Here is a 27273-nt window from a genome sequence, read left to right on the forward strand (position 1 = left end):
CACCATCCTGGGGAGAACTGCAGTGCTTCCCTCTACCTTTCCCTTTCATGGGGGAAATACTATACCAGGTTATACTACTCTTTTAGCTTTAGAGATCAATGAGTTTGCCTCTCATGGCAGTATGAAGAATTCTAAACTCTAGGGATTTATTAGCATGTGCTGAGAGTAGCTCTGCCAATTCCTCAGGGATGAGCATTCCCCAAGCAAACCTTGGGGGTGCTGGTGCTGGGGAGGTGGCCCTCTCAAACCTGCTTTGCCTGGGAACTGAGTGGGCACCTGTGCACTGATCCAATTGGCTATCCCTTTTGCCCTGACATTCTATGAAGAAAGAAATACTGAATCAGAAAGAATGAAATCAAGGGCCATAACTGATGAGGCTAGAAATCTAGTTAGGTTTGGGGTCATTCCTACTTTGGTGAGTAAATAATACTGGAGAAGTTCCATCTACCTGGAGGACTGACCTGGGGGACCTACATTTGCTCTGCTCTTTCCTTTTCTCCTGGCAGCTACAAAGCTGGAAAGCCCTTTTATCCGGGAAATACTTGGGCATTTAACTCATTTCTTAAACCCCACACCCATAGATCTGCTTTAGTCTTCCATTTTAGGCTGAGGAAGTTAGAAAGAGCAAGATTTGCTTTTGGTTTCATTTTCTCTTGTCCCTCCCACCCTTTCTTTCCTTACTCAAAATCAGAGAAGCTTTTTGAAAAGCAACAGAAAGAAGAGAGGAGAGAAGAAGAGAAAAGGAGAGAGGAGCTGGGAGAAAGAAAAAGAGGAAACTTTGGGAGAGTTTGGCTTGGAGCCTCGTGACATAGGTAAGTGTAATTAGTAAGTTTTCTCTTACCTTTTCTGTATCTTTTTTCCTTGGTAAAAGTGGAGATGAAATGTGTGCACAGACAGGGAATGGGGTGACCGGATTTCTTGAGTGACTTAGAAGTATGGAATCAGTGATTCTCAGCCTAGTGGAGGGGAAACCACACTAGAACTGGATTTCAAGCTTGCAGAGCCTGGTCCTCTGTCACTTAGGCAATCTTAGGGACAATGGCCTTTGTTTTTGCTGGGAGAAGGAAGATCTGTAAAGTTTGCCAGCATGCTGGAGTCTATATCAGCTGGGAAGAGAACTGCTCACAAGCAGGGGAGGTGAATTCCCAGAATATTCCAGATGTGATGTAGCTGTCAGCCAGGAGATAAATGTAGACAGAGTGCTAGTATATTCTCACTCCTAATTCTGTGTGAGTGACTCCCAGGAGAGCCCTGCTCCTTCATAAGTGGTGGTTGGGGTATGAACAGCAGCAATGGTCCTTCTGCTAGTCTCCTTGGGCTCTATGGGCTCCCTGCTGTTCAGTGGGAGAATGCTGGGAGGATTGCCAGGGCTTGGTTCCTAACAAAAGATTAGCCTTCACATGGGGAAATTACTAGCAGGAGTTGTTTTCAATTGTTCATTCATGTCTGATTCTTCCTGATCCCATAGGCCTGAGTCTGTAGGGTTTTCCTAGCAAAGATACCATAGTACTCTGTCATTTGCTTGTTCAATTGATATTCTATTGTCAGCCTGTGCTCACCAGCTCAAGACAGTGATCCAGGAGGCAAAGAACAGATTGAGCAAATTCGTTAGGGGCCGTCCAAACTAAACCTTTTTAAAAACGAGCATGGAAAGTAGGAAGAGAAATAACACTAGACTGCATCTGAATTACCTTTAAAGAGGTATTGCCTTATTTAAGCCACACAAGAACCCAGTGAAGCCACACTTTGCTATTATGCCCAGTGCACAGATAAGGAACCTGATGTGAAGAAATAATAAGTTCTTGATGACTCATGGGGATGTGTAGCTGACAGGATACAAGTCCAGATGCTCCCAATTCCAGACCCTACCCTATAACCACCTTGCCTTATGGCCTCAATAAGCTCCATGTTAGGGGATGGCACATCCTGTCCCTTTTCCTTGTGCTTTCCTGACCCAGAACATTTAGGTATTGGGCATTTCATATTGAAGAGAAATGAGAAAAGTCTCCATTCATTGCCCCACATCATCTAGTGGGAACCATATTATGTGAGCTCAGAGTAGATGCAGAGGCAGCCTGCCCTCCATGTTTAACATGGTAAAGGAAACCATGGTCCAAGTTCTGGGAAGTTCCCCAGAATAAAGATCCATAAACTATCTACATTGGACCGAAAGCCAGGGGAAACATCGACAAACCAAGCAAAAGGAATCTTGCCTGGAAGTCAGACAAGGAAAATGACTGTCCCCACTCCTGGCTTCAGATTTTGGCTCCCAAAAATGACAGTAAAGTACTTGTGTAAGGGTTGGGTTCAACTGGCTTCTGGGCCTAGGGCCTCCTTTACCTCGAGGGACTAAGAATGTCCATTATCTCACTCATTACCTGAGCAGTCTCTGAGGGGCTGGGTCTAGATTCCTTTTGTCAGGTTAGAATTTAGGGTTCTTGTTACTATGTGGAAAAGAAGTGACTTCCACCAATGATTTTCTATAATGTCGAGCTGAAGTTTCCTTGGTGTAATAATATCCTAAGGCTGGAATGCTCACTACTACTGCAGCCTATAACAGTTCTGCAATTTATAGTCAGTCTTACAAAGATCGGTGGCTCATTGGCAGGGTATGTGATATACCTAGAGTTAGACAGCCAGGCCATGTCAGAGATACTATTAATCTATGACTTCTCAATTCCCAAACCAATTCTGTCCACTCTACCATGATTCCAGCATGCCACCGTCAAATCAAGGAGCTCTGTGGTGTCCATAAATCCAGAGGAGAAAACAGGAGGCAGGAAGTAGAAAATGAAGGAGTAATCAGACACCTCAGGATGGGGTATGAGAAGGGAAGGATGGATCAAAATCACCCCAAAGTCACTCAGGCAACCCTAAGAAGGAAGTAGCACAAGCACTAATACAAAGCTATTTATCTCAAAGTATTGCCCAAGATCATCCATGTCTCACACCAACTCATGGCCATGGACATTGTGGACGTGGATTGACCACATAACACAAAGAAATATGGTTATTCTACCAGGAGGAAACTGCCAGCACGGAACTTTGAAAGATTAGAAATAGTTTTGCTAGGTGCATAAGAATGCTCTAGGGATCAAGAATAAAGACTTGGTGTCAAGACTGCTCAGTGGTGCCGGAGCTAGCAATCAGGAAGACGTGTTTAAACCCAGAAAGGTTCTGCCTCAGTTTCCTCATCTATAAGAATGGACATAATTATTGTACTTATCTCCCAGGCTTGTCATGGGGATAACATTTATAAAGAGCTTTATATCTCTCAAAACAATACAGAAAGATTATTATGATCGCCATTATTATTCTTATCATCATTATTAGCTGTCATTATCAGCTCTGTGTTGCTAAATGTAAAATTTCACAAGTACAGAGAAGCCTCTCTTCTGCTGTTATTAATCTGTAACTCATCTAGTCTATCTCAGTTGAGTTTTATATAAATTTTGAAACATGATTGCTGTCTAAGGGGCTTCTCTGCAATTACAGGTGACTATGTCATTAGCAGTTTTCATGGAAACCCCCATATGTCTGGTAGAAAACATTGATGGAGAGCTGAAGTTAAACCCACATGCTCTACAAATTCTAACTTCAATCACCAAGCCAGTGATAGTGGTAGCTATTGCTGGACTGCGCCGTACTGGGAAATCCTACTTGATGAAACGGCTGGCAGGATTGAACCCATGTAAGTGGAGTATTTAGCTTATGAAAAACTATTTTGGCGTCATTTTTCAATAGTATTTTATTTTCCTAAATACATATATGGATAGCTTTTGCCATTCATTTCTGTAGGATTTTGAGTTCCATTTTGTCCCCTTCCTATCTTCTCCCTCCTCAAGAACAGTCTCATAGAGGTTATAGGATGTTAAACATATTGCCACATTAGTTATGTTATGAAAGACAAATCAGAACAAAAGGGAAAACCATGAGCAAAAAGGCAAACAAGCAACTAAAAGGTGTATGGTGCAAATAGGATCCTTTCATTTGCATTCAGTCCCCATAGTTGTCCCTTTGTCTGTGGTTAACATTTTTCATCTCAAGAGTGTTAGAACTGTCTTCAATCAATGCATTGCTGAGAAGAACCAAGTCCATCACAGGTCATAGCACACAGTTTTCTTACTCTACACAATCTGCCCCTGTTTGCCATTTTACTCAGCTTTGTTCATTTAAAGTTGCCCTAGGTTGTTTCTGTGGAAATTAAAGTTTTTGTTTTTGGGGTTACTTTTGGGTATCTTATTATGCCATAGGGTGAGAGTTGTTGTGAGGTAAGTTTGAGACTTGATGAAGGGTTTTAAAATTGGTTTCTTATTCACTGTTGTTTTCTGTTGCCCAAAGAATTTGTTAAATGCTCTCTTGTGCGATAGAAATTATTTCTAAGCGCTTGGATATGGAGTAGAAAGGGACATTCACCCTTGCCTTCAGGGAGTTGGGATACTTAAATGGGGAGAGAAGCATGTAAATAATTGTATGGAAATGGTATTCATATGAGGTACTTGGGGAAATAACTTTTTAGGAGGGAAAGAAAGGTACTTGTGTATGAAAGTGGATTTTAGAAAAGCTTCTCACTTAATTGTAGTTTAATTGTAGTTGAGAATTGAAGAAAAAATAGGGAAACCAAAAGACAGAGAGGAAAAAGGGGGAGTTTCCAGGTAGAGAGAAGGGGCGTTGGGATGGTAAGTGTCTACTTAAAGAGTTAGATTATGTATTTTGTGAGTATTTGTGGAATGAAATTTCTAGAATAAGTGTTTTCATGATATGGTGATTCGTTTGTTTAGGATTGGAAATGTTTCATATTTTTAAAATTGGTAAGTGTCTCTCTGTTGTTGTTTCTTGCTTGTTCTCAAAATTGCCTTTCACTTTCCTGGGGTTCTTGTTTTCTAAGTGAGTTATGGTTTTCTGTTTGCATTATGTTGGTTTGACAAGTGGTTCTCAGTTACTTGTGATTAGTCAAAGTAGCCACAGTAAAAGGGGAAATATTTCAGTATATTATAGTTCTATAGGTTTTACCAATTGGGAGTTGAGAGTATCATAGGAAATATTTTCACTTACTCCCTGTTTTTTTTTTTTTTTTTTTTTATAACTGAAGAAACACAGTCCCAGAGAAGCATAGTGATATTTATCCAAATTTACACAGGTTGTAAACAACAGAATATTTGAACCCAGACCCTGTTACTTCCTGGTTAGGGGTTTTCTGGCAAAGATCTCTACATTGGGGTTTTTTGCTTTCTAAAAGTATTATAATTAATTAATTGGATGTTTCATGTGTGAGCGCGAGTAACATTGGCCACTTAATGTTTAGAGTTATAGATTAGGAGGGTAGGGATAATGGATTTCATTGAGGTTAAATGGTAGTTTGCTGAGGGTTGTGTTGGGGTAAATAGTTGTGTTAGTAGTATTAATAGTTACAGGTTTATTTACTTAGGAGTTTCTACTAGGTTTGGGAATATTTATAATATAATAGATGTTTTTATATAATACTTTCTCATATTTGTAGGAAGAAATGTTCTGGGCTTTTCCTTCTATCAATTCTGTGGGTAATAGTTAGTTACTAGGTTTTCCTGGGTAAATTTTCTAAGTTTCTACCACTAAATTCCCTAAATAAATTTACATAGTTCTAGGAAATAATAGTAGGATGTCGGGTAGTCATACTAACTTGCTTTTTAGTTTCTTGGATTTTTCTGGGAATTTAGTAAAGTTTCTTGTTGTCAGAAGTTTTATGGGAGCCCTAATTGAAATTGCTTTTATTTTTAGGAAATTAGAATGTTATATTTAAATATGAAAGACTTTTCAGTCATGTGTTTCATATAGGAGCGGTATTGCTACAGCAGTATTCTTGGTGGTGGGTTCAAATGCGCAAGAGTTGTATTCTGGGCTCTTTCATAAATCTAGTAATACTGTTCAGGGGCTCTGTAGGATCACCCCTGCTTTGCTACAGGCAAAATTAAGGTAAACCTGGCAAACGAATGAGTACAGAAATTATAGAATTCAAATGACAAGGATACTTTAAAAGAATGCAAACAAAAATAACAAAATAAATACCAACAAAACCAAAACCAATGACAGAAAATAGGGGAAAGAAAGATAAGTTTTCTTAAGGAGAAAATAATTTGGCCTATAATGGAATCAAGAAAAAGTAGGCTCTTTGTGTAGATGTTTGGTCCAGGGGCATTCTAGACAAGCCATCACAGGGAACAGAATAGTGAACATGCAGTCAGCAAGACCCAAATTCAAATGTGGACTCACAGGCTGACTTACAGTAGGATTCTAGGCAAGTCACCTTTTCCTCAATTGAAATGTAGATTTAATATTAGAAGCTCTGTGGCCAGCTTTTTTAAGGATCAAATGAGAAGTTATTTTGAAGAGCTTAGCACAGTGCCAGATATTTGATAACAGTCCGTTTCCTTTGCTTCCACCTCCCTATTAGCAGAGTTGGTACAAGGGCAGTTTTAGGGAATCATTTGCTGACTCAGAATGAAACTGAAACTGGCTCGATTCGATTCTAGGAACTCTTCTCATTTCTGGGTTGTGTGTGTGCTGAGAGGCAGGGGAGGCTGTAACTGGCCTGTGCTTCCTTCAGGGTAGAGGCTTTGACTTCCCATGTAGATCAGTTATCCCCTGTCACTTCAGGCCTTAAAAAGTTTCCTGGGGATGGGCTGGAGGAGGCGCCCACAGAAACTCAGTGACTTCTCCATCCTCTCACCACTGTCCTGCATCCATTGGTCCATTAGGAGCAATTGCTTCCTTGTTCTCGACTAACTCTCCCATGATGCTTTTCTCTCAGCTACTCTCTTCTCTATGCTCAGCTTTTTGCTATTGGTCTAAACACTTTACATCCTTCAGTGTGGCTGCTATTGTTAAGAAAAAGATGTTTCCATGCACACCAGAAACTCACATTGAGTTTGTTTACCAGTTTTATCATAAATCTTACACCACAAGTCTAATCTCCAAGCTATGGGTGGGCTGAATGCAAGAACTCCTCTGGCCCCAGCTGCTGATACTGGGTAATGTGGGATTGGGAAGCAGGAAGACCTGAGTGTGAAAGCTGCTTCCTGGCTGTGCCACCCTGGGCTGCTAATATATACACTCCCCCTCCAGTCTCAGTTTGCACCTATTTCAAATGGAGATAAAAGAAATACATAGTTCCATGGACTTGGCTCTTTTCAGTAAGAAGGTAATTTGAGACAATTCCAATAGACTAGTGATGCAAAGTGCCATCCACATCCAGAGAGAGAACTATGAAGACTGACTGTTGATGAAAGCATAACATTTTCATCTTTTTCTTGCTATTGTTTGTTTGCTTCATTTATTTCCTTTCACCCATTTTCCTCTATTGATCTATCAAATATGATGAATGTGGAAATATGTGAAAAGAACTGCACGTTTAATATATATCAGATTGCTTGCTCCCTCTGGGGAGGCTGAGAAAAGAAGAAAAATGTGAAATACAAGGCTTTGCAAAGGTGAATGTGAAAAACTATCTTTTCATGTATTTGAAAATATATGATATACCATTAAAAGTATTTTTTAAAAAATTCTGATAATAAACTTATAACAATGCAGTTCATAGGATAATTATGAAGACAGAGGACATGTATATCCTATACAAATCCTAGCTGTGTTCTCAGAGTTGGGCTACTGAAGCCTCTGGGCTTTCTCCTCCACTGGACCTTCATGTCTCACCTCTCCCTTGCAGTCTTCTCCCTGGGATCCACCGTGCAGTCTGAGACAAAGGGCATCTGGATGTGGTGCGTCCCTCACCCCAGCAAACAGGACCATGTCTTAGTTCTGCTTGACACGGAGGGCCTTGGGGATGTAGAAAAGGTAAAAACAATGACGTTCTGCTCACTCAGTTGCCCTCCCTAGCACTATGACCTAAGAATGAGTGAGCTTCCCCCCTCCCTGGGGAGCCCCACTAGCATAATCTGTTTGTAGGGTGACCCCAAGAATGACTCGTGGATTGTTGTCCTGGCCATCCTGCTCAGCAGTACTTTTGTGTACAACAGCATGAACGCCATCGACCACCAGGCCTTGGCACAGATGCAGTATCCTTTCAGAACTTCAGAACATTCATGATCATCTTAATGCAGGTGCTCCCTCACCGGGACAAACTCTGCAGAGTTAAAGACCTGTCCTCATGAGTTACTCTGCCCCAAAATACCCATCATTGGGTGTTCAACCTTCTGGGGCTCAATGTTGCCAAGCCAGATTGGCTTATCCTTGGTTGATAGGCTGGCATGAAGCTCAGACATGGGGGGCCATGGTACAGATCGCCATTATAAATAAGTATTCTATTTTCACAATGAAGAGCCTCTGAAATGTCTTGATCATTGCATCATTCCCTCTGCCTTATAATTGTCAAGCTCCTTCTCTACTTTTTTCACCACATTGGTCTTCCTTTACATCCCATCCTCTCTTCTATGAAAAGATGGCCCTTCTCCTTGCCAAAGCAAACCTCTTATACCCTTGATTCCATCTCATTCTATCTTTTCTAACAAGTTATCCTTTCTCTCATTCTTCCTCTTTCACTAATCTTCAGGCCTCCCCATCTATTAGTGCTTCCTTGTCACATGAATAATCAGCCATGTTTGCACATTCTTTAAAAATCTTCCTTGGTGCTATGAAATTTCTCAAAAAGCTCCAATTCTCTCTCTTCCTTCACAGTGAAACACAGTAAGAAGCTTCTCAACCCTCTGCAGCCTGCATTCTGACCTCCTTATACAATTGAACCTCCTCTCTTCAAAGTGACCAATAATTTCTGAACTACCATAGCTAGAGGTCCTTTTTCAAACCTCATCCTTCTTCACTTGTCTGCAGTCTTTGCCATTGTGAAGCAAGCTCTTCAAGATAACCTCACCCTCTTGACTTTCATGACACAATTTCTCCTCTTTTTTCTTCCTGCTAATCTGGATCTTCCCTCTTCTCTTGTGCTAGATGTTGTACGTTCAAGTCATGGCAACTGATCATTGTGGTCTTGTAGGTTTTTCTCCCATTTTACTTTCTAGCTTGAAAATCACATTGGTTCCAAAGGACTCAATCACCCATCATCTTTACACTGATGACATTCTCATGTCTTTATCCAGCCCCAACCACTCTGCTGAGCTCCAGTTTCTCAGTTTAATTTGTCTGTTAGACATCTCCTACTGAATGCCCTGTAGATATATCAAATTCAACATGAGCAAAACAGAATTCATTTCCTTCTCTGAGAAACCCTTCTATCTTTACAACTTCTTTTCATGTCATGAACGCAACCATCCCCCAGGTCTTCCACCTCTCAATTGAGCTGCCATGCTCATCTCTTCAGTCCCTCTCATTATCTACATCCAAACAATTATCATGAGTTTTCTTTGCTACATTCATAAGATTTCTGCTCTGCATCCCTTCTTTCATCAGTTTTGCTACTATTCTAGTGCAGGTCCCCTTCACCTCAAAGTTAGAGAATTGCAATAGGCTACTGGTTAGTCTTATCCAAAATCTCTCATCACCCCACTTCATCCTCCGTTCCTTTAAAAATGAACTTTTCATAAAGCACAGCTTTGACAATGTTACCCCATCATCAATTTCGTAACCACCAGAAAATACTATTATCCCAGGACCAAATATCAAATTTTCTCTCTGACTTTAAAGATGTGATCAATATTTCTTTTCTTACACCTTAACTTTTCATACACATTTTTTCTTCTGATACACAATCATCAAAGCACACTGGTTTTGCTGTTCTTCTCATCTGACAGTAACATCTCATTCAGTGCCTTTGTCCCTACTGTCCTACATGCCTGCAATTTCCTCCCTCTTCCCTTCCTACTTTTCCTTCTGTCGTCCAAATCTCACTCAAATCTCACTTTCAACAAAGTTTCCCAACATTCCTGCCTTCCCTCAGGGATTACCTGACCTTTACATTGAAGATTTATGTTGCTACCCACAATGATATACACACATAAATAGCCATGAATCCCAAATGTGTTCATGGTATTAATAATTGTTTATGATCATATTTCTATTATGCATAATTAGGATGTGACTGCCCTGAAAAGAGGGAACATATTCTGTTGTTCAAGTGTTCAATCATGTCCAACTATCTGTGACGCCAGATGGGGTTTTTTGGGCAGAATTACTAGCATGGATTTCCCATTTCCTTCTTCAGCAAAGGATCAAACTGATCCAACAGGATTAAGTGGCTTGGCCAGGTATCACCTCAGAGTCTGATGCAGATTTGAACTCAGGAAGATGAACCTCCCTGATTTCCAGCCCAATGCTCTACTCCTGTTGCCATCTTTCATTTATTTTTCTGCCCAGCACTTAGAACTGTGCTTCATACTGAGTAAATGCTTAGTAAATGCTTCTTGACTGACCGGTTCAGGATAAGAGCTTGTGTTCAGGAAATAAGATGAGACCTAATGTCTCAACACTGACTGAAGAATGCTTCAAGTTGATCAGGGACTCCACTGAAAAGCTCTTCCTTTCTGCTTTTATAACAATGTTTGAAATCTGTTAGTTGAGAAGCCCCCCAGGAGGGGGAAAGAATGTCTATAAGACTCAGTGGAGAGAAGAGAACAGAGTAAAAGGAGAAGCAGGACTGAGAAATGATGGTGCAGGGGGTGTTGCTTTTCCTTATCCATGACCTCAGATACTTAAGAGAACTGACCAAGCAAATCAAGGTCAAAATCTCACCTAATGCTGCTGGAGAAGAGGAGTCTGAAGTGTTTGTGGGCTTCTTCCCAGACTTTGTGTGGACAGTGCGGGACTTCACCCAGGAACTGAAGGCAGATGGACGCCCCATTACCTCAGATCAGTACCTGGAAAATGCCTTGAAGCTTAGTATCAGTAAGTCAGTGTGGAATTTGCTGCCCCGAGACCTTTGTAAACGCCTGAGCAACACAGAAATCATTGATAAGTGTTTGTTTCAATCTTACCTCTTTCTGAGGTCATCAGAGACCCTCTGGCTGCTGTCTAGCAGGGATGCAGTTAAAACACAACAGAGCACTTGACAGTAGTTGCAGGCAAGCTCAGGAACTTTATTCAGGTGGGTTACATGCTACTCTAAGACGTCCTGCACTCTCTTAGTTCCTTCTCTTAGCCCACCTCCAGGTGAAAAATGATTGGGCTCTTCTGCCATTGAGCTTACATTTGGTCCATGAGGTCACAGGCACAGCCAATCAGAAACAGAGACACTTCCCAATCCTGATACGACTTCAGAGTGTTCAGGGTCCCTGCCAGAGTGTTCGGAATTCCTGCCCAGATAGGTGATCCCGGTTTACTCACAGCCAGTCACATCTGGGTATCTCAAAGCTTACATCCTGTTTGTGCTGCCCTGATCTTCCTTTGACCCTAACAATTAGTAAAGCTAATTTCCTAGAAATCAAATTTCAACACATGTATTGCCCTGGTCAGTACAGAGGGAACTGGCACTTTTCCCCCCATCCTTTTTTTGAACTTAAATGCTTATTCCTTGGGCTTAATCTTTTGAGTCCCCGGAACAAAGGAAAAGAGGAGGCTTTTAGTTATAATGCTTATTAAGGTTTCTGTTGAGGGTCAATTAATCTCATTTTTGTAGCTTTAGAGTTTTATACTCTAGAGACCTCTCTGAAGGAGTATTCCCTGAGTTAACTGACTTTTCCCAGCTTTTATTAGCAGGTTATATTTTGTCAATTTTTAAAATGATAATGATGCTTCCAAATGCCCTCTAATTGTTGGTGAGCATGGAATTTCAGTAAAAGGGAATGATTTGATTTTAAGGATTGTTTCCTTCAGTTCAAAGTATAACCTGAGAGACTCTTGCTCTCTACTAAAAGCATAGATCTTTTTGATGAAAAGAGAAAGGCATATACTTGAGAGGCTATGGGGTTCAACCAAAAGAAAATGGGCATTTGGGATCAGAAGCCTTGCGTTGAAAATTTCAGCTCTGGCCTCTTACTGCACAGCTGAATTTTGGCCAATGGCTCCCAGCCTCAGTTGCCTCATCTTTAAGATTAAGACTTTTGACTCCATAATCTCTTTTTAAAGGTGCTTCAAGCTACTTCCTAACTGTGTGAGCCTGGGAGAGTCACTTAACCCCAGTTGCCTCAGCAAAAAAAAAAAAAAAAAAAAAAAAAAAAAATCCCAAGTATACATCCATTAGGTAGTAGGCTAGTTTTTCACCTTGATAATTCCAGAAGAAGACTGGGTATATCTCTCAAACATACCTTACTTGTCCTCAAGACTTCTGCCTGACCATCACACGTTCCCAGGCATCTCTGTGATTGCTCTTGTAACCTCTCTCCCTTTAACATGCTTCATAAAGCCTTGTATATTAAAAGGACAAATCTCTTACTGTGCCCTATCAGCATTGTAGGCTGGTAACTAACTTCCTGATGGAATACTGGCAGGGATACTCATGCCACTGAAAATATCTTGAAATCATGTTTGACAATGAGTTCCTTCAATTCCATTTAACAAGCACTGAGTAAAGATCTATTCTACCTGAGGGGCTATGGTAGTTGCTGAACATAAGGAATAACAATGCAATAGTTTCTCTCAAAAAGATTATATGCTAGTGGAAGAAAACATGTAAAAGATAGGTAAATAAACAAATAGAACAACTGTGGGATAATGACTAAAAAGCTGTAGGGATTCACAAGGCCCTTTCTTGGAGGTACTCTAATACCAAATGTCTGCAGAGAGCTAAGGGTTCCAGGAAGAAAAGGCCAGAAGTATCCTAGATGCATAAGAACCTTAATGAAGCAATTCCAAGGCTGAAACATGTTCCTCAGCTCTTTGTCCTAGGCATGCATGTAACATTTACCTTGATCCCTGTTTTCCTGTTTCTCAGATAAGTACCACAGATTTGAAATGGCCGACCTTTCACGACAGTGTATCAGAAAATTCTTTCCAAAACGGAATTGTTTTGTTTTTGACCGCCCAACAAAAGATAAGTCACTCTTGGCCTGTCTTCAAGATGTCCCAGATAGACAACTGGAGCCTTTGTTCAGGAATCAGATAGACTGCTTTTGTTACTACATCTTATCCAGTGCAAAACCCAAGACCCTTAGTGGGGGTATCAAGATCAATGGAAGACGTAAGTTTCCTTAGCCCCACTGCATTCTTGATTGAAATTTGAGTTGGGTTCCTTGTCTCTTTATTCATGTGTAAATATTGTAAAATTTGCCTATTAATCCTCCTATAAGCATGAGTTTCTTTCTTCTTGTTAATTCATTTTCCAGTATAAAAATCTCTAGAAATATGTCCTCTGAGACCATGTCTGTGTTCTCTGATGGAGAGGAAATTTCCTTTGCTACAGGAGTAGAACAAAGCATTGTCCAAAGGGGAATCAAGTGTAGTTAGTAATTTATAAACAAGTGATTTGTATTTGTATTTCTGACTAAATTTTACAGCACATTTTTAAAAAGATGGTTTGTGAGCACAAAGAAAAGGAATCATATGAAGCAAATTTCTTTGCAAGTCACTGTAACAGGTTTGATATGGACAGTAAGAATAGAGTCATCTTAGCATATTTAGATTTCAAGAGACTATTTAACATGGTGTCATGCTATGAAAATGAACAAAATCAAGATATAACATGATAATACTGTGAGGTAGATTTAGAACCTATTGAATGACCCTTAAAGGAAGTTAAATTGAAAGGAAGATTATATGGCCAAGGTTTACAGCTTTAGGCCTTTCTCTGAGTGTCAACGTTATAGAACACGCAAATGGAATGATAATCCAATGTGGAGATTGCCCGAAGATGAAAGGAACAACTAATACATTAAATGAAATCCAATGCTGTCTGGGAAAGCTAAGTCAGTGATGCTGAATGGATAATGACTCCTTGCAAAAGAAATGCAAAGTTTTCCATTTGGCTATAAAAACCTCCTTAAGTAGAAGCTAGGAAAGACATGGATAGACAACAATTCTTGGGGAAAAGATGTGGATGATTCCATCAATTATAAGTTCACTATAATTACATAGTCTGAAATGCAAAATTTTTTTTTATTTAATAGCCTTTTATTTACAGGTTATATGTATGGATAACTTTACAGCATTAACAATTGCCAAACTTCTTGTTCCAATTTTTCACCTCTTACCCCCCCACCCCCTCCCCCAGATGGCAGGATGACCAGTAGATGTTAAATATATTAAAATATAAATTAGATACACAATAAGTATACATGACCAAAACGTTATTTTGCTGTACAAAAAGAATCAGACTCTGAAATATTGTACAATTAGCTTGTGAAGGAAATCAAAAATGCAGGTGGGCATAAATATAGGGATTGGGAATTCAATGTAATGGTTTTTAGTCATCACCCAGAGTTCTTTCTCTGGGGGTAGCTGGTTCAGTTCATTACTGCTCCATTGGAAATGATTTGGTTGATCTCATTGCTGAGGATGGCCAGATCCATCAGAACTGGTCATCATATAGTATTGTTGTTGAAGTATATAATGATCTCCTGGTCCTACTCATTTCACTCAGCATCAGTTCGTGTAAGTCTCTCCAGGCCTTTCTGAAATCATCCTGTTGGTCATTTCTTACAGAACAATAATATTCCATAACATTCATATACCACAATTTATTCAGCCATTCTCCAACTGATGAGCATCCACTCAGTTTCCAGTTTCTACCCACTACAAAGAGGCCTGCCACAAACATTCGTGCACATAGAGGTCCCTTTCCCTTCTTTGTGATCTCTTTGGGATATAAGTCCAGTAGTAACACTGCTGGATCAAAGGGTATACACAGTTTGATAACTTTTTGAGCATAGTTCCAAATTGCTCTCCAGAATGGTTGGATTCGTTCACAACTCCACCAACATGCATCAACATCTCAGTTTTCCCTCATCCCCTCCAACAATCATTATTTTTTCCTGTCATCTTATGAAATGCAAAATTATTCAAGAATTTATTGTTGAGAATAGGTGAAGTAATTCTTCCCCTGACATTGTGTAGCTCCATGTAGACAATAGCTGGTATTTAGTGTTCATTTCTGGCCAGAACCTTTTAGGAAACATATAGGCAAGGTCAAACATTGCCAGAGCAAGAGAACTAGAATCAGGGAAAGGATGGAAATTCCCACAAGAGTAAACCCAAGGAAGAATGCTTGGACCCATTTCCCTTGATCAAAGGTCAAAATGAGGAGAAATGAGAAGAATTGGACAAATGGCATATATAGACTTGATAAATAATTGACTCTTCCAAACCTTTTTAATAATTAAAAACATTAGAAGAGGCTGAATTGAGTTGTCAAGCTCTCCCCTTTAGTCAAAATTGTCCAATTGTGATGAAAACTTACTTCCTAAGATTATTTTCAAAGAGATCTTTGGCTAGCCATGAGTTCTCCTAGATGATTGACACGTGCACCACATTGAATGATGGTTCTTTTCCCATCATCTTCTTCTACTTCTTCTTGTATAACAGGGTTGGGAAAGCTGCTGGAGACCTATGTGAGGGCAATCTCCAGTGGTGACGTTCCCTGCCTGGAGAATGCAGTGATGTCTTTGGCTCAGACTGAGGGCCCAGATGCTGTGCAAAAAGCTGTAAAGTATTATATGGAGCAGATGGCCCTGAAGGTGGACTTCCCCACCGAAACTCTCCAGGACCTGCTAAGAGTGCATACAGAGTGTGAGAAGGAAGCTCTCTTAATTTTCACAAGGGATTCTGTCAAAGGTTACCTGAAAGTTCAAAAGAAACTGATGGTATGTTCTCTCCATCATTTATCCTTCCTCTTACCTCTCTTTTTGGGTTAAACACAGAGATTAGTCAGCTTCTTTTCAATTATTTTGACCTTGGAGAACACTACATTTTGGCACCCAGCATGGGGCTGACAGAACCCTGATCTCAGTGGAAAAGTCTCCTCAACCCAGAAATTAGGGTGAGTACAACAAAGAAACTTTATTAAAGAGCTAAAGTAGAATTTAAGCTGAAATAGGACAGATGTTGAGAAAACAGCCTTCTGTTTCTCTTCAAGGAAAATGTTTAGAGAGCATTGTGAAGGTTATGAAAAGCCAAGGTTTGATTATAATTTTGGAGCAGATCACTGAACTCTCAGAAACTGTAAAGTACACATCTCCTTGGTTCTCTATGAAAAAGAATTGGGTCTAAACAAGTGGAAAATAGTAGGAGAGGAACTTTGTCAATTCTACAATACAAATGGACTTGACTCAATTTCCAAAGACAGGCTTAATACATATAATTTAATACAACTGGCTTTAGGAAATTATATAAGTGTTAGAAGAAGGAAAAGGAAGAAAGAGCAGGAGGGGGAGGTGCCAACTAAACTAGGTGAAAGGGATGAAGCATCAAATGAGAATTCCCAGCAGGAGAAATTAGATCATTCCCTAGCCTCTGTCCTTATTATACCAATTGTATTTTAGACAAGAGAACACTACATTAGAAGAATGTAGTTCTTTAGAGAAGAGAACACAACACTACTTCCTGTTCAGGCGCCAAAATGTAGTGTTTTTTTCTCTAAAGTATAATCATTCTCTGGGAGCAGGTTTCCTGGAGTGCTTATGGAGGCAGCCTTAGTTTCAGTTCAAATCAATAATCATCTCAAATGCAGCCAGGTATTAAAATCCAAATCCTTTATTGTCTCCTTCAAAATAGCCTGGTTGGTTCCAATAGCTCTTGTAGCTAGTCCTTTGCCTCTGCCAGCTTCAGCCTCTCCTCCCTCTAAATCCTTCCTTCTCAATCTCCCAAAAGTCTCTGCTGCTTGTCCTTTTATATGTTCTTTTAGAGGTGTGAACTCAAAGGTTGACTCCTCCTCTGAGAGTGGGATTGTGGGAGCTATGACTTGTGAATCTCTTCCACTGAACTTGTGAATCTCCCAACTGAATCCTGACTTGTGAATCTCAAATGCTAATGTGTGAACTAATGTGTGAACTCTTAAAGATGTGAACTTAAGTACATAAGCTTGGTTTCTATCAATTCCAGTGAGTTATCACCTTGTTTCAAGTTCTGGCCCGCAACAGTTAACTTTTGAGGTATCATGTCAGTCATTTTCTGTTATTACTACTGTTAACATCTCACCCTTTTCTCTGCTTGTCTTTCTGTTTCATTGGCAGCAAATCTTAGAAACCAAGAAGGATGGTTTCATATGTCAAAATGAAGAACTATCGACCGAATACTGTCAAACTCAGCTTGAGCACCTCTCACAGTCCCTGAGAGAAGCCATTTCTAAAGGCACCTTCTCTGTGCCAGGGGGTTACAATCGTTTCAAGAAAAAAAGAGAAGAAATAATAAACAATTATTATCAAATGCCCAGGAAAGGACTAAAGGTGGGGAAAGACCAGAAGGTTAGGAATGGTAACATTACAAGGAGGGTTCCATTGTTTGCATTGGGAATTGGAGCAGTGACTGCCTCCTACCAATAACTTTCAGGAGGAGAAAGTCTAGAGCCTTGGGGATTTTTAGTTCACATCTCAGCTGGAAGTTCCTGAAAGAAATCACTTCCTATTGCCTAGTTCAGGGGTCCTCAAACGAAGGCCCGGGGCCAGATGTGGCAGCTGAGGACGTTTAATTCCCTCACCCAGAGCTATGAAATTTCTTTATTTAAAGGCCCAGAAAACAAAGTTTTTGTTTTTACTATAGTCCGGCCCTCCAACAGTCTGAGGGACCGTGAACTGGCCCCCTATTTAAAAAGTTTGAGGACCCCTGGCCTAGAGAATAAGCTATTTAGGAAGCTGGCCCTTAAGAGGTCTTAAAAGGCCAGGCCTAATGCAGGCTGCCCTGATTGCTCAGGTTCCAGCTTGGAATGAATTGTGATGTCTGCAGCTGGACCTCCTGTGCCCTGGCTTTTTGTTACTCTGACCTGTGTTTAGTCACTTGAGATCATCAAGTAGCCAAATGTTTTCAGTACTTTTTGAGAAAAAGAATACTCTAGCCTATACAGCAGACACTGCTCTTGCCCCAGAGACTATATCCTTCCCAGGAACTGATGGAGTCTGAGGAAAATTATGTGTCTCTGCTTATTTGCTTGTCCAGGCAGATGAGGTCCTCCAAAAATTTCTACAGTTATTGTCAGTGATGGAAGATTACATCCTGCAGACAGATCAAGCTCTCAGTGCACAAGAGAAGGTCTTGGAAGGTATAAGAAGCTGTGCTGGGTGATGATCTAATCATGCAGGGATTATGATGGGTTTGGGCCTTCCCCAAGGGCTTCTGTGGGTCAGGGAGACTCTTGTGAAACATTTAGGATTCCTTCTTTTCTATGTTCTCATGTCCTGCTGTATTTTTAATAGTAACTGTGATCGTGATTGTAAAATGTAGCAGATTATAAAATGCTACTCTCCCAGACACTGTCAGCTCTTGTTCTGTGGGTCTAATCAAGAAAAGAGAAATTTTTAAAATTGCCATCCCTATCTCATAATCAGTTTACAATCTGAGTTCAGGAGAAAATGCATCTGTCACCCTTCTGCTCAATGATTTTGTGGCAAATGAGAGACAAACAAAAAGGAAACAAAGATCCAAACTTTTGAGCAAATGGATATATATTAAGCAATGCACGCCAGCTGCCCCCTGCATTGGGATCAGGCCCTTCCTCAGCTTTGGCACTGGATCCAAAAAATAGGGGAGAAAGACTTCTATACATTAAAATTAAATTTTAAAATTAAAATTAAAAATAATCAAATAATATCAATTAATTAAAAGGAAACTATTTGATATTATGTCATCAGGTTCCAAATTAGTTAAAAAGAATGCACACTTTTCCATTGAAAATCCCAGAATTCAGAAAACATCCTACTATTTTGTCAATATTTCTCAACAATCAAAGCAACATGGAAAAAGTACCTTATTGATCAGGAAGGGATATTTTTAGACCAAAAATATAGGTAGCTTGAGATGCACAGTTGTAAAAAAATTCATGTACCCGAATATTTTAAATACTTTTTAAGAAAAAGAATACGCTAACCTATAGAACAGATACTGCTCCTGCCCCAGAGAGTATATCTATATCTAAATCTATATATGCAACTATATAATACAGTAATTATATAATTATAATTATATAGGCAACCCTATAGTACAGTAATTCCAACAACTGAATAAATTTTTCTCACTTTCAGAATTTGGACAAGATCCATAACAGAAGAGAAATTAAACTGAGTTGGTTACATCACTGGGGCACAGTATCAAGTTAGTGAGGCTCACTCAATTCTTACACTCAAGCCCTTGTGCTCCTAATTCCCTCAGTTTCCTTGACTAAAAGTCATAAAAATGACTTGCTATTACCTCTAAAATCAGACATGAACTCCTCTATTTATCATATAAAGTTCAACACAAATTGACCCTTTGCTATCTGTTGTCTTATAATTTGTTCTTCCCTTTGCCTGCTGTTTTAGCACCACTTTCCTCCTATTCTTGCAGTACCCAGACACACCAAGCCATCTCTGTTCTCCAGGCCTTTCCACTAGCCATTAATGATCGGAAAAACATTGCCCCTTACCTAATCTTAACTCCCTGAGTTAAATCAATTAAATTCTACTTCCTTCAAAAGGCCTTTCCTCATCCCTTCAGCTGTTAATGTGATTTCCACTTCCCCCATTCATCTTGCCTCCTCATTATTATATTTCTTGAATCGACATAATGATTTCAATGTAGGCTCTACCATTAGATTGTCAGCATTTCCAGGAAAAAATTGTTTTTACTTTTTTTTGTCTCTCAAGTGGTTAGCACAGGACCTAGGAAGCACTCATTAACAGATTGTTCACTAACTGACAGGAGATGAATACTTATTTTACTTATTTAATCTCAAGCTTTCTATTCCCTCCAAAAGTTGAACAGATCAAAAGAGAAGCAGCTGAGAAAGAAAAGAAGTTGCTGAAACAGCAACAAGTTGAAATGCAGCAAAAGATGGAAGCTCAGCAGAGAAGTTATGAAGAAATCGGGAACCAATTGACAAGGAAGATGGTGGAATATAGATACAAGATCCTGGAAGAACAGAAAATGATTCTGAACTCTAAACTGAAGGTACAGGGAGACAGGGATCAGTGGTATTCTTGGGATGTAACACTACTACCATGGTAGGAAAGAGATGGGCTGACAAACAGGAAAGACAAATTTGTCTTCATGTGACTCAGCATGGTGAAGAGCAAGGAGCCAGGACTTTTTATCAGAAGTTCTAGGCTTGAGCCCTTTTCTCCTTCCTATCCTCAGTTTCCTCACCTGTAATATAGGGTCACTAACATCTACCTCACTGAATGCAAACTGTTCCTGTTTTGTGTCCAGTGAGTTTTGTGTCACTCAAAGGGCATCTCCAACTCTCCCAATGAGCTGCCCAGGCAAGTCTTTATGAAGCTCAAATCATTCTTCAAGTCTTCACTCCCTGAAAGTCAAAAGTTCCAAAGCCCCCACCAAAGTCTGTGCTTTTCTAGTCACCCAGAAGACACAATTAGTTCAAAGCTGAGACCTAATTCCCAGAAGCTTTTTTGCTGCATCCCTTTTCTACAAGGCTGACAACTCAGCACACAACCATCTCTTTAGAAAACATCCCTCAGTGGTTTTCTCCCATGCAACATCCATGAATTCCTCTGAGTCTTAATTGGAAAGGGCTTTACCCCCAAAAGGAGATTCTGAAACCCAGGAACCAAAGTCTCTGGACCAAAGATCCAGGGCCATCCCAACTACTTTGGCATTCAGCTTTAAAACTATTTTTGAATTTTATGAGTAATCACCCTCATCACACCTATCAGGATCTATTTTTTCTTGAAGGCAGAAAATCCTGTCAACTTTCCTTGCTAAAGTTGTCTCAGTCAGCATCTCTTATGCAAATTGTAGAGTACTAAGTTCAGGTCCCTCTGCCACCCTTGTGTGGCAATCCCATAATCTTTTGCTCTTTTCTAAGAATGAATGTGCCAGCCCTATGCCCTCAGTGATGGAGATGACTAGTGACATTTCTTCTACCAGTACAATCAGCACCACCTTGCAGGAAATGGCTGAGAGTACAGAAAGTGACATGAACCTTTCAGGTCCTGTGATTAGGACTTCTAACCCCATAGCAGAGAAAAGAAACTCTCCATGCTAAGGACCATGACCCGGGCAAGTTACCTTCACAGCCCCCTGAGGTTTGGGGCTGCTAGGATGAAGCCAAGTATCCCAGAATGGGTCGATTGTAACCTTCTCCCTGAGCCCCAAACTGCTGGGTCATGGAACAAAAACATATCCAGTGACTGATCAGGTTCCCTTAGGACCATTATCAATAAGGCCCTACCTAAAGTGCCATGGAATAGAGCAGGCCCTGCCTAAATTCATGGAAACTGGCCAGAGGTAGCCCAGGCTAGTAAGAGAGGTTCGATGTCCATCCACATTACTTTCCCTGTTTAGCAAAGGGTCAAACCCTTTTGAAGTTGACTTGAGCCCATCCTGAGTCACTCTCTGGGTAGTATTTTTTGCCTCTTTTTTTCTAACATCTGGGCCACTTGACTAGAAATTGAGAATAATGCTGAAGATGAGAGCTAGCATTTAAATATCAAGGTAAGGCATACAAAGTAAACATTAGCTCACCATAAGTTGGGCAGCTGGGGCTATTATAGATTGGGGAACATAATTCCAGTCACAGCTAGTAAGAGTCAGAGACAGGATTCAAATTCAGGTCATCCTTACTTTAAGTCAGCACTGTACCATTGAGCTCCTCCCTACTCTTTAGGAACATGATTCTAACTCAAATGGCCTGGTGCTCAGCTGCTACAGACCTGAGCACTGGCCCTGAGGTCCAGCTTTTTGTCTCTGGTAGTTGAGAAGTACTGAGTCATTGAAGTGACATCCTAAATTTCTGAATGGCTTTTCCCACTGCCCCAGAGCATCCATTGAGGAAAAATCCTCACTGCATTTTCCCCTTCCCCTAACCTCCTTAAATCTCACACCTTATCTAGCAGAAATAGATAAGGTGACTGGTTCTTGATAGAATGGGGATGACCAGAAGTGTAATGCTGATATGTTGGTGTCTTGTCTTGTCTTAGGAACAAAAGAAGGTGATGGAGGAAGGCTGTCAAATGAAAGCTGCAGAGATGAACCAAACAATTGAAGGCCTACAAGCACAGATTAAGTATATTGAGAATGTGTTCCAGGAAAACCAGCTGGCAAGTAATTAAAGTCAATACTCAAGCCTTTATTCAAATAGGTTTCAATTTCCCAAAAGAAAATTATCGAATAATGCTGTTTCACCTAAAAAAATATGGAGTTAAGATCTCCTTGTGTATGAATTTGAGGTTTTTGGAGAATCTTCCTGCTCCTTCATACTTGTGCGTGGTCCTTAACATACAGGCTATGTGGCATATTTTGGAGAGAACAATGCCTCATTATCCCTAACAAGGCCATACTTAAAGTCAGGAGGACCTGAATTCAAATCTGGAATTAGCCAAGTATAGGCCTACTTCTAGGACCCAAAGAAAGTCACTGAAACGGTGTTTTTGATTTCTCATCATAAAATGGGGGTAATGATATATTCACACATTTTTGTGAGGATAAAGAGAAAAGTTATTTTGAAACCTTAATATACTATAAAAATGCTAATATTATGAAATGCTTTACTTTAGAGATCTGTCCAAACTGACACTGAAGAAGTGACTTATACCAAGAACTTTTGATTGCAAATATGTTCTGACCACTACAGAGGTCAACTCTCAACTCTCTTGACTCCTCTTTAGAGAAAACACATAGATTTGTTCCTGTGATACTTAAAATTGTTAAAAGTCCAAGTGGAGTACTTCCTGATTTCAAAACCGACATTTATACTTTGAAGTTATCAATAGAAAGTGTTTGGGGTTATAAAATGGGGTAGATTGATAATTAATACCTTGCATGTTTAGCTTTATATTCACTTATCGGCTGTCAGTTATCTTAATAGAATAAAAAGTAACTCTGTGTCTTATTGGAAGAATATAGACCCAGTGAAAATCTGTGTGTAACCAAAGTATGGGGTAGTCCCAGGGATATTCCTGTGTTAGTGAACCTAAGAAGTATAACTCTAATCATTATAAAGTATATAACCTTATCAATCATCTTTATAATAAAATGTAGTGAGCTCCTGAGCTTATGATGGAAAAGGGTCCCGTATGAGCCAAAATCCTGCTTCATTAATCTGCACACTAAGTATACTATAACTAATAAGATTGCAATTTATATAAATCAAGAGAACTATAAATAATTGTGAATCTTGTATATCTGGGTCTCAGACCATTCTGGGCAGACTCTAGACTCTACCTTTGGTGCTCTTAAAGGCTGGTTTCTTTGCCCAGAAAGATTTCTCAGTTTTTTTCTTACAATTTGTATTCACAAAGTCAGAGCTCAAATGACAACCCTGATATTTCCTTCCTATGTGACTGATCTTGGATAAATCCCTTACTTTCCCCAGGCTAAGTTTCTCCTCTATAAAATAAGCAGGCTGAGCTAGATGGGCTCTTTGACCCTTCCAGCTCAAAAACTTATCTCTTTTTGGTTGATATTAGATCCCAGGAATCCTCTCTCTACTGTGATCCAGAAGATGTTCAATATATTGAGTTTCCTAGTCCAATAAACTGACTTTGCAAGTTGTGTCCTTAGAATCTCCACTCAAAGGGAGCTTTCTTGACTAATAAGTGAAGTTTATATGGCTAAATGGCCTGGTAAAAAGACTGAATGTTTGCAACTTCTAACTAAGTAACTTCTACTCAGAGGTTTCCAAACTTTCTGGGGCAGCAGGATTACAAAAGTAAACTAGCAGAAAGGTGCAACTCTGTCAATATTAAATTCCATAGGCTTCATTTCCCCTGGGTGTTTATCTCTATGGATTTACAGATTTATTTTCTATGTATAGATATAGATGTAGAGATTTATTAGCCCCAAGTGATAAAGATTATCCTCAGACTTTTTCTCTGGTCAAAATGGATTCAGGGCCCTCTCCTACCAGGAAAAACCTCTTGGTTTTCTCACTATCAATTTGAGCAAGAAAATAAAATACTTTAACCAAGTTGAATTTCAAGGGGCATTTTTATTTCAGAAGAATGAAGAGACAAAATTATTCAAAGGAGAAATAATAAGATAACCTAGTGCAGGTCCCGGCTAGTCTTGCAGCTCATGAGAAACAAAAGTTTGTCTTTCTATCTTTCCTTTCTCCTTCTGTCCCTTGGACAAAAGGAAATGGTAAGTAATTGTCCCATCTTGCACCTGGGCTTTGAGTAATTCCCTGAGAAGCAGAGGGAAGAAGCACTGACTCCAGCAGTGAAGCCTTATTTTGACAGACCAATCAGATTCCAATAACCTCTAGCCCATTTCCAGTATTCTTGTTTTTCAACATCCCTAATATCAGTCTGTCTATTGGTCTTTGTAGGAAAGGGCCAGATCACAGGGGACTTAAGAGAGGAAGTCAGTATGTACATCACTCTCATCCTGGTCCCTCTCCTCTATACTTGTAGATTACCATCTACTCATTTCTTCCCAGAAGAAGCTTCTGACATCCTTCTTCTCACCAGAGTTCTCCTTAATGCTCAGGTCAATATCCTAAGTTCTGTGAAATCCAGGTCAAAGTCAGTTTTTCTAAATGCTTCTCAGATACTGAGTTTTCCCTGGACTAGAAAGGCAAACTATAGATTATACACAACTCGGATGTTGGTCTTAAATTCTAGATTCATTTGTGGGAGGAAACATCCCAAAACAAAACTAGAAGAAACCTCATATAAGAAGAATCTCTGACACAAAGAGGACATTTTGGGGGATTGGTTAATGAGTGATAATAACACTGTAAGAGATTACTTTGTCTTTGTGATCACTGCTCACAAGCTCTAAGGGAAGTTAAAGGTGCCAGGGCTATTGGGCTATGGTGCATTCAGGGTTACACGTGGGACACAAGTAAGGAATTTTCAAGGACTGAAACAATGAGATGAATGAAAACCTCCCAAAAGCACTGAGAATTTGATGAAAACGACTGAAAATACAATAAATACTCTCAATCCTTGCCTTGTTGGGGTGAAGGTGTAATTTCTGGGATAGCTCTTTAGAGGACCTTAGGACCAAGCAAAGTCCTTGGTCTTGGGAGAGGGGGGAAAGAGAAGTGAAGGAGACAGGAGAGCAGCCACTCGGCTGGTCAAAGATGGAGTTTGGAGTCTCGAGTCTGGAGCCTGAAGTCTTCTGTGGCTGAGAGCTGCTGCTAAGAGCTGAGGCTGAGAGTGCCCTCTGTTTCTGGGACGCCTTTAAATACCCCAGCATGACTACATCACCACACCACATTGAGCATGCACAGCCGTAGAATATCAAATCACCACATTACCCTAAGTGTATCCCAACTAGATTGACCACATCATTACATTACATCAAGTGTGTGCTTGGAGAACCGCCTTCTCCCACCCCCAAGTAGGTACTATACTACAAGCACCCTGCTGTCTTACATTCAAGTATATCCTTTCAGATTTCAGACCAGCTACATGGAGGGACTTGTGTAGTAATTATGAACTATAGCATATAAGTTACCGTATAAGATTTCATAAGATACCATATAAGATTTCAGGAAGCACTTGCTATTCCTGCCTTTCTGCATTTGATTGTGAGGTTTTTATGCCCTAATAAATGGTCAATTTTTGTGTAGGTGCCGTGTACTACCAAGTAAAGAGTGCATTCTTTTCTCTCCCTATTCAATTTTCTCCAGAGGTCTATTATTTCTAAGTTGTCTATGATTCTCTTAATGTCCCTAATTTCTCTCTTGCTTATTTTGTGGTCAGATTTGTCTGATTCTAAGAGAGGAATGTTGAGGTCCAATAAGATCAGAGGTGAAACAAGGATGGCCATTTTCACCACCATTATTCAACCTTGTAATAAAAATGTTGGCTTTAGCTATAAGAAAAGAAAAAAAAAACTTAAAGGAATTAGAATAGGCAATAAGGAAATAAAACTATCTCTCTTTGTAGATGATATGATGATATACGTAGAGAACTAGAAAATCATTCAAAAACCTACTCGAAAAATTAACACCTTTATTAGAGTTACTGGATATAAAATAAACCCACACAAATCTTCTGCATTTCTCTCTGTTACTGACAAAGCCCATCAGCAAAAGACAGAAAGAGAAATTCCATTTAAAATAACTGTAGACAAAATCAACTATTTGGGTGTCTGTCTATATGAACACAATTACAAAACACTCATACAAATATAGTCAGATCAAAACAATATGGAAAATACCAATTGCTCATGGGTAGGATGAATTAACATAATAAAAATGACAATTCTGCCTAAATTAGCCCATTTGTTCAGTGCCACCAATAAAACTGCCAAAATTAGTTTGTAGAAGTAGTATAGTAACAAAATTATTTGGATAATTACAAATGCAATAATTTGGATAATGACAAAATCATCTGGAAGAAGAAAAGGACAAGAATATCAAGGGAATTAATGAAAAAAATACAGAGGATGTTGGCTTAGCAATATCAAACCTAAAAACCTACTATAAAGCAACTGTCATCAAAATCATATGGTACTGGCTAAGAAATAAGAGTGGTGAATCAGTGGACTGGGTTAGATACACATGACACAGTAATCAAGGCCTATAGTAATCTAGTATTTGACAACCCCCCAAACTCCAGTTTCAGGAATAAAATTCACTATTTGGCAATAATTGCTGGGAAAACTGGGAAATAATATGTCAGAAGCTCAGCATAGACCTACATCCCACCCCACATATCAAAATAAAGTCAAACAAACCAGTTCCACTTGTTCAGGGATGAAGAGAGCCATCTATACCCAGAGAGAGACCCGTGGAAACAGAGTGTGGAACACAACAGAGCATTCTCACTCTCTCTGTTATTATTTGCTTGCCTTTTATTTTCTTTCTCAGTTTTTCTTTTTCTTCCTTCTTGATCTGATTTTTCTTGGGCAGCAAGATAAATGTATAAATATGTATACATATGTATACATATATTGGATTTAACATGTATTTCAAAATATTTGATATGTATTGGACTGCCTGCCAGCTAGGTGTGGGGGTGAGGCAAAGGAGGAGTTGGAACAAAAAGTTTGGCAAGGGTCAGCGTTGGAAAAATAGCCCATGCATATGCTTCATAAACAAAATATCTTCAATAAAAAAATAAGGTCAAATTGGGTCCATGATTTGGGCATAAATCTATACTATCTATACTCTCTGTAGTATGTATATATATATGATACATAGTATAAACAAATTGGAGAGCAAGAGATAATTTACTTATCAGATCGCTGGAGAAAGGAGGAATTTATGACCAAAGAACAATTAGAGAGCATTAAGAAAAATGGAAAACTTGGATTATATTTGATTACATTAAATTAAAAAGTTTTACACAAACAAAACCAACA

At 39.6% G+C, this 27273-nt stretch overlaps 1 protein-coding gene across 1 annotated transcript; it reads left to right on the top strand.

Moving 5' to 3' along the window:
• The first annotated feature begins 233 nt into the window (after positions 1-233).
• On the top strand, positions 234-25546 carry LOC116423784 (guanylate-binding protein 6-like). The gene is made up of 11 exons (XM_031969366.1): positions 234-812; positions 3496-3691; positions 7700-7827; positions 7939-8048; positions 10631-10827; positions 12812-13057; positions 15397-15674; positions 17043-17255; positions 17962-18064; positions 19754-19947; positions 21936-25546. The coding sequence occupies exons 2-11, from the start codon at positions 3502-3504 to the stop codon at positions 22065-22067; spliced, it is 1791 nt and encodes a 596-aa protein (XP_031825226.1). The 5' UTR covers positions 234-812; positions 3496-3501; the 3' UTR covers positions 22068-25546.
• The last annotated feature ends 1727 nt before the right edge of the window (positions 25547-27273 follow it).

Source organism: Sarcophilus harrisii, chromosome 4 (genome assembly GCF_902635505.1).
Source record: "Sarcophilus harrisii chromosome 4, mSarHar1.11, whole genome shotgun sequence".
Lineage (NCBI taxonomy): Eukaryota > Metazoa > Chordata > Mammalia > Dasyuromorphia > Dasyuridae > Sarcophilus > Sarcophilus harrisii.

Excerpts from the sequence above, each read along its gene's own strand:
- LOC116423784 (XM_031969366.1), top strand. The coding sequence starts at position 3,502 with ATGTCATTAGCAGTTTTCATGGAAACCCCCATATGTCTGGTAGAAAAC. Across the intron at positions 7,828-7,938 it reads GCCTTGGGGATGTAGAAAAG|GGTGACCCCAAGAATGACTC; the intron begins GTAAAAACAATG and ends ATCTGTTTGTAG. Across the intron at positions 19,948-21,935 it reads TTCTGAACTCTAAACTGAAG|GAACAAAAGAAGGTGATGGA; the intron begins GTACAGGGAGAC and ends GTCTTGTCTTAG.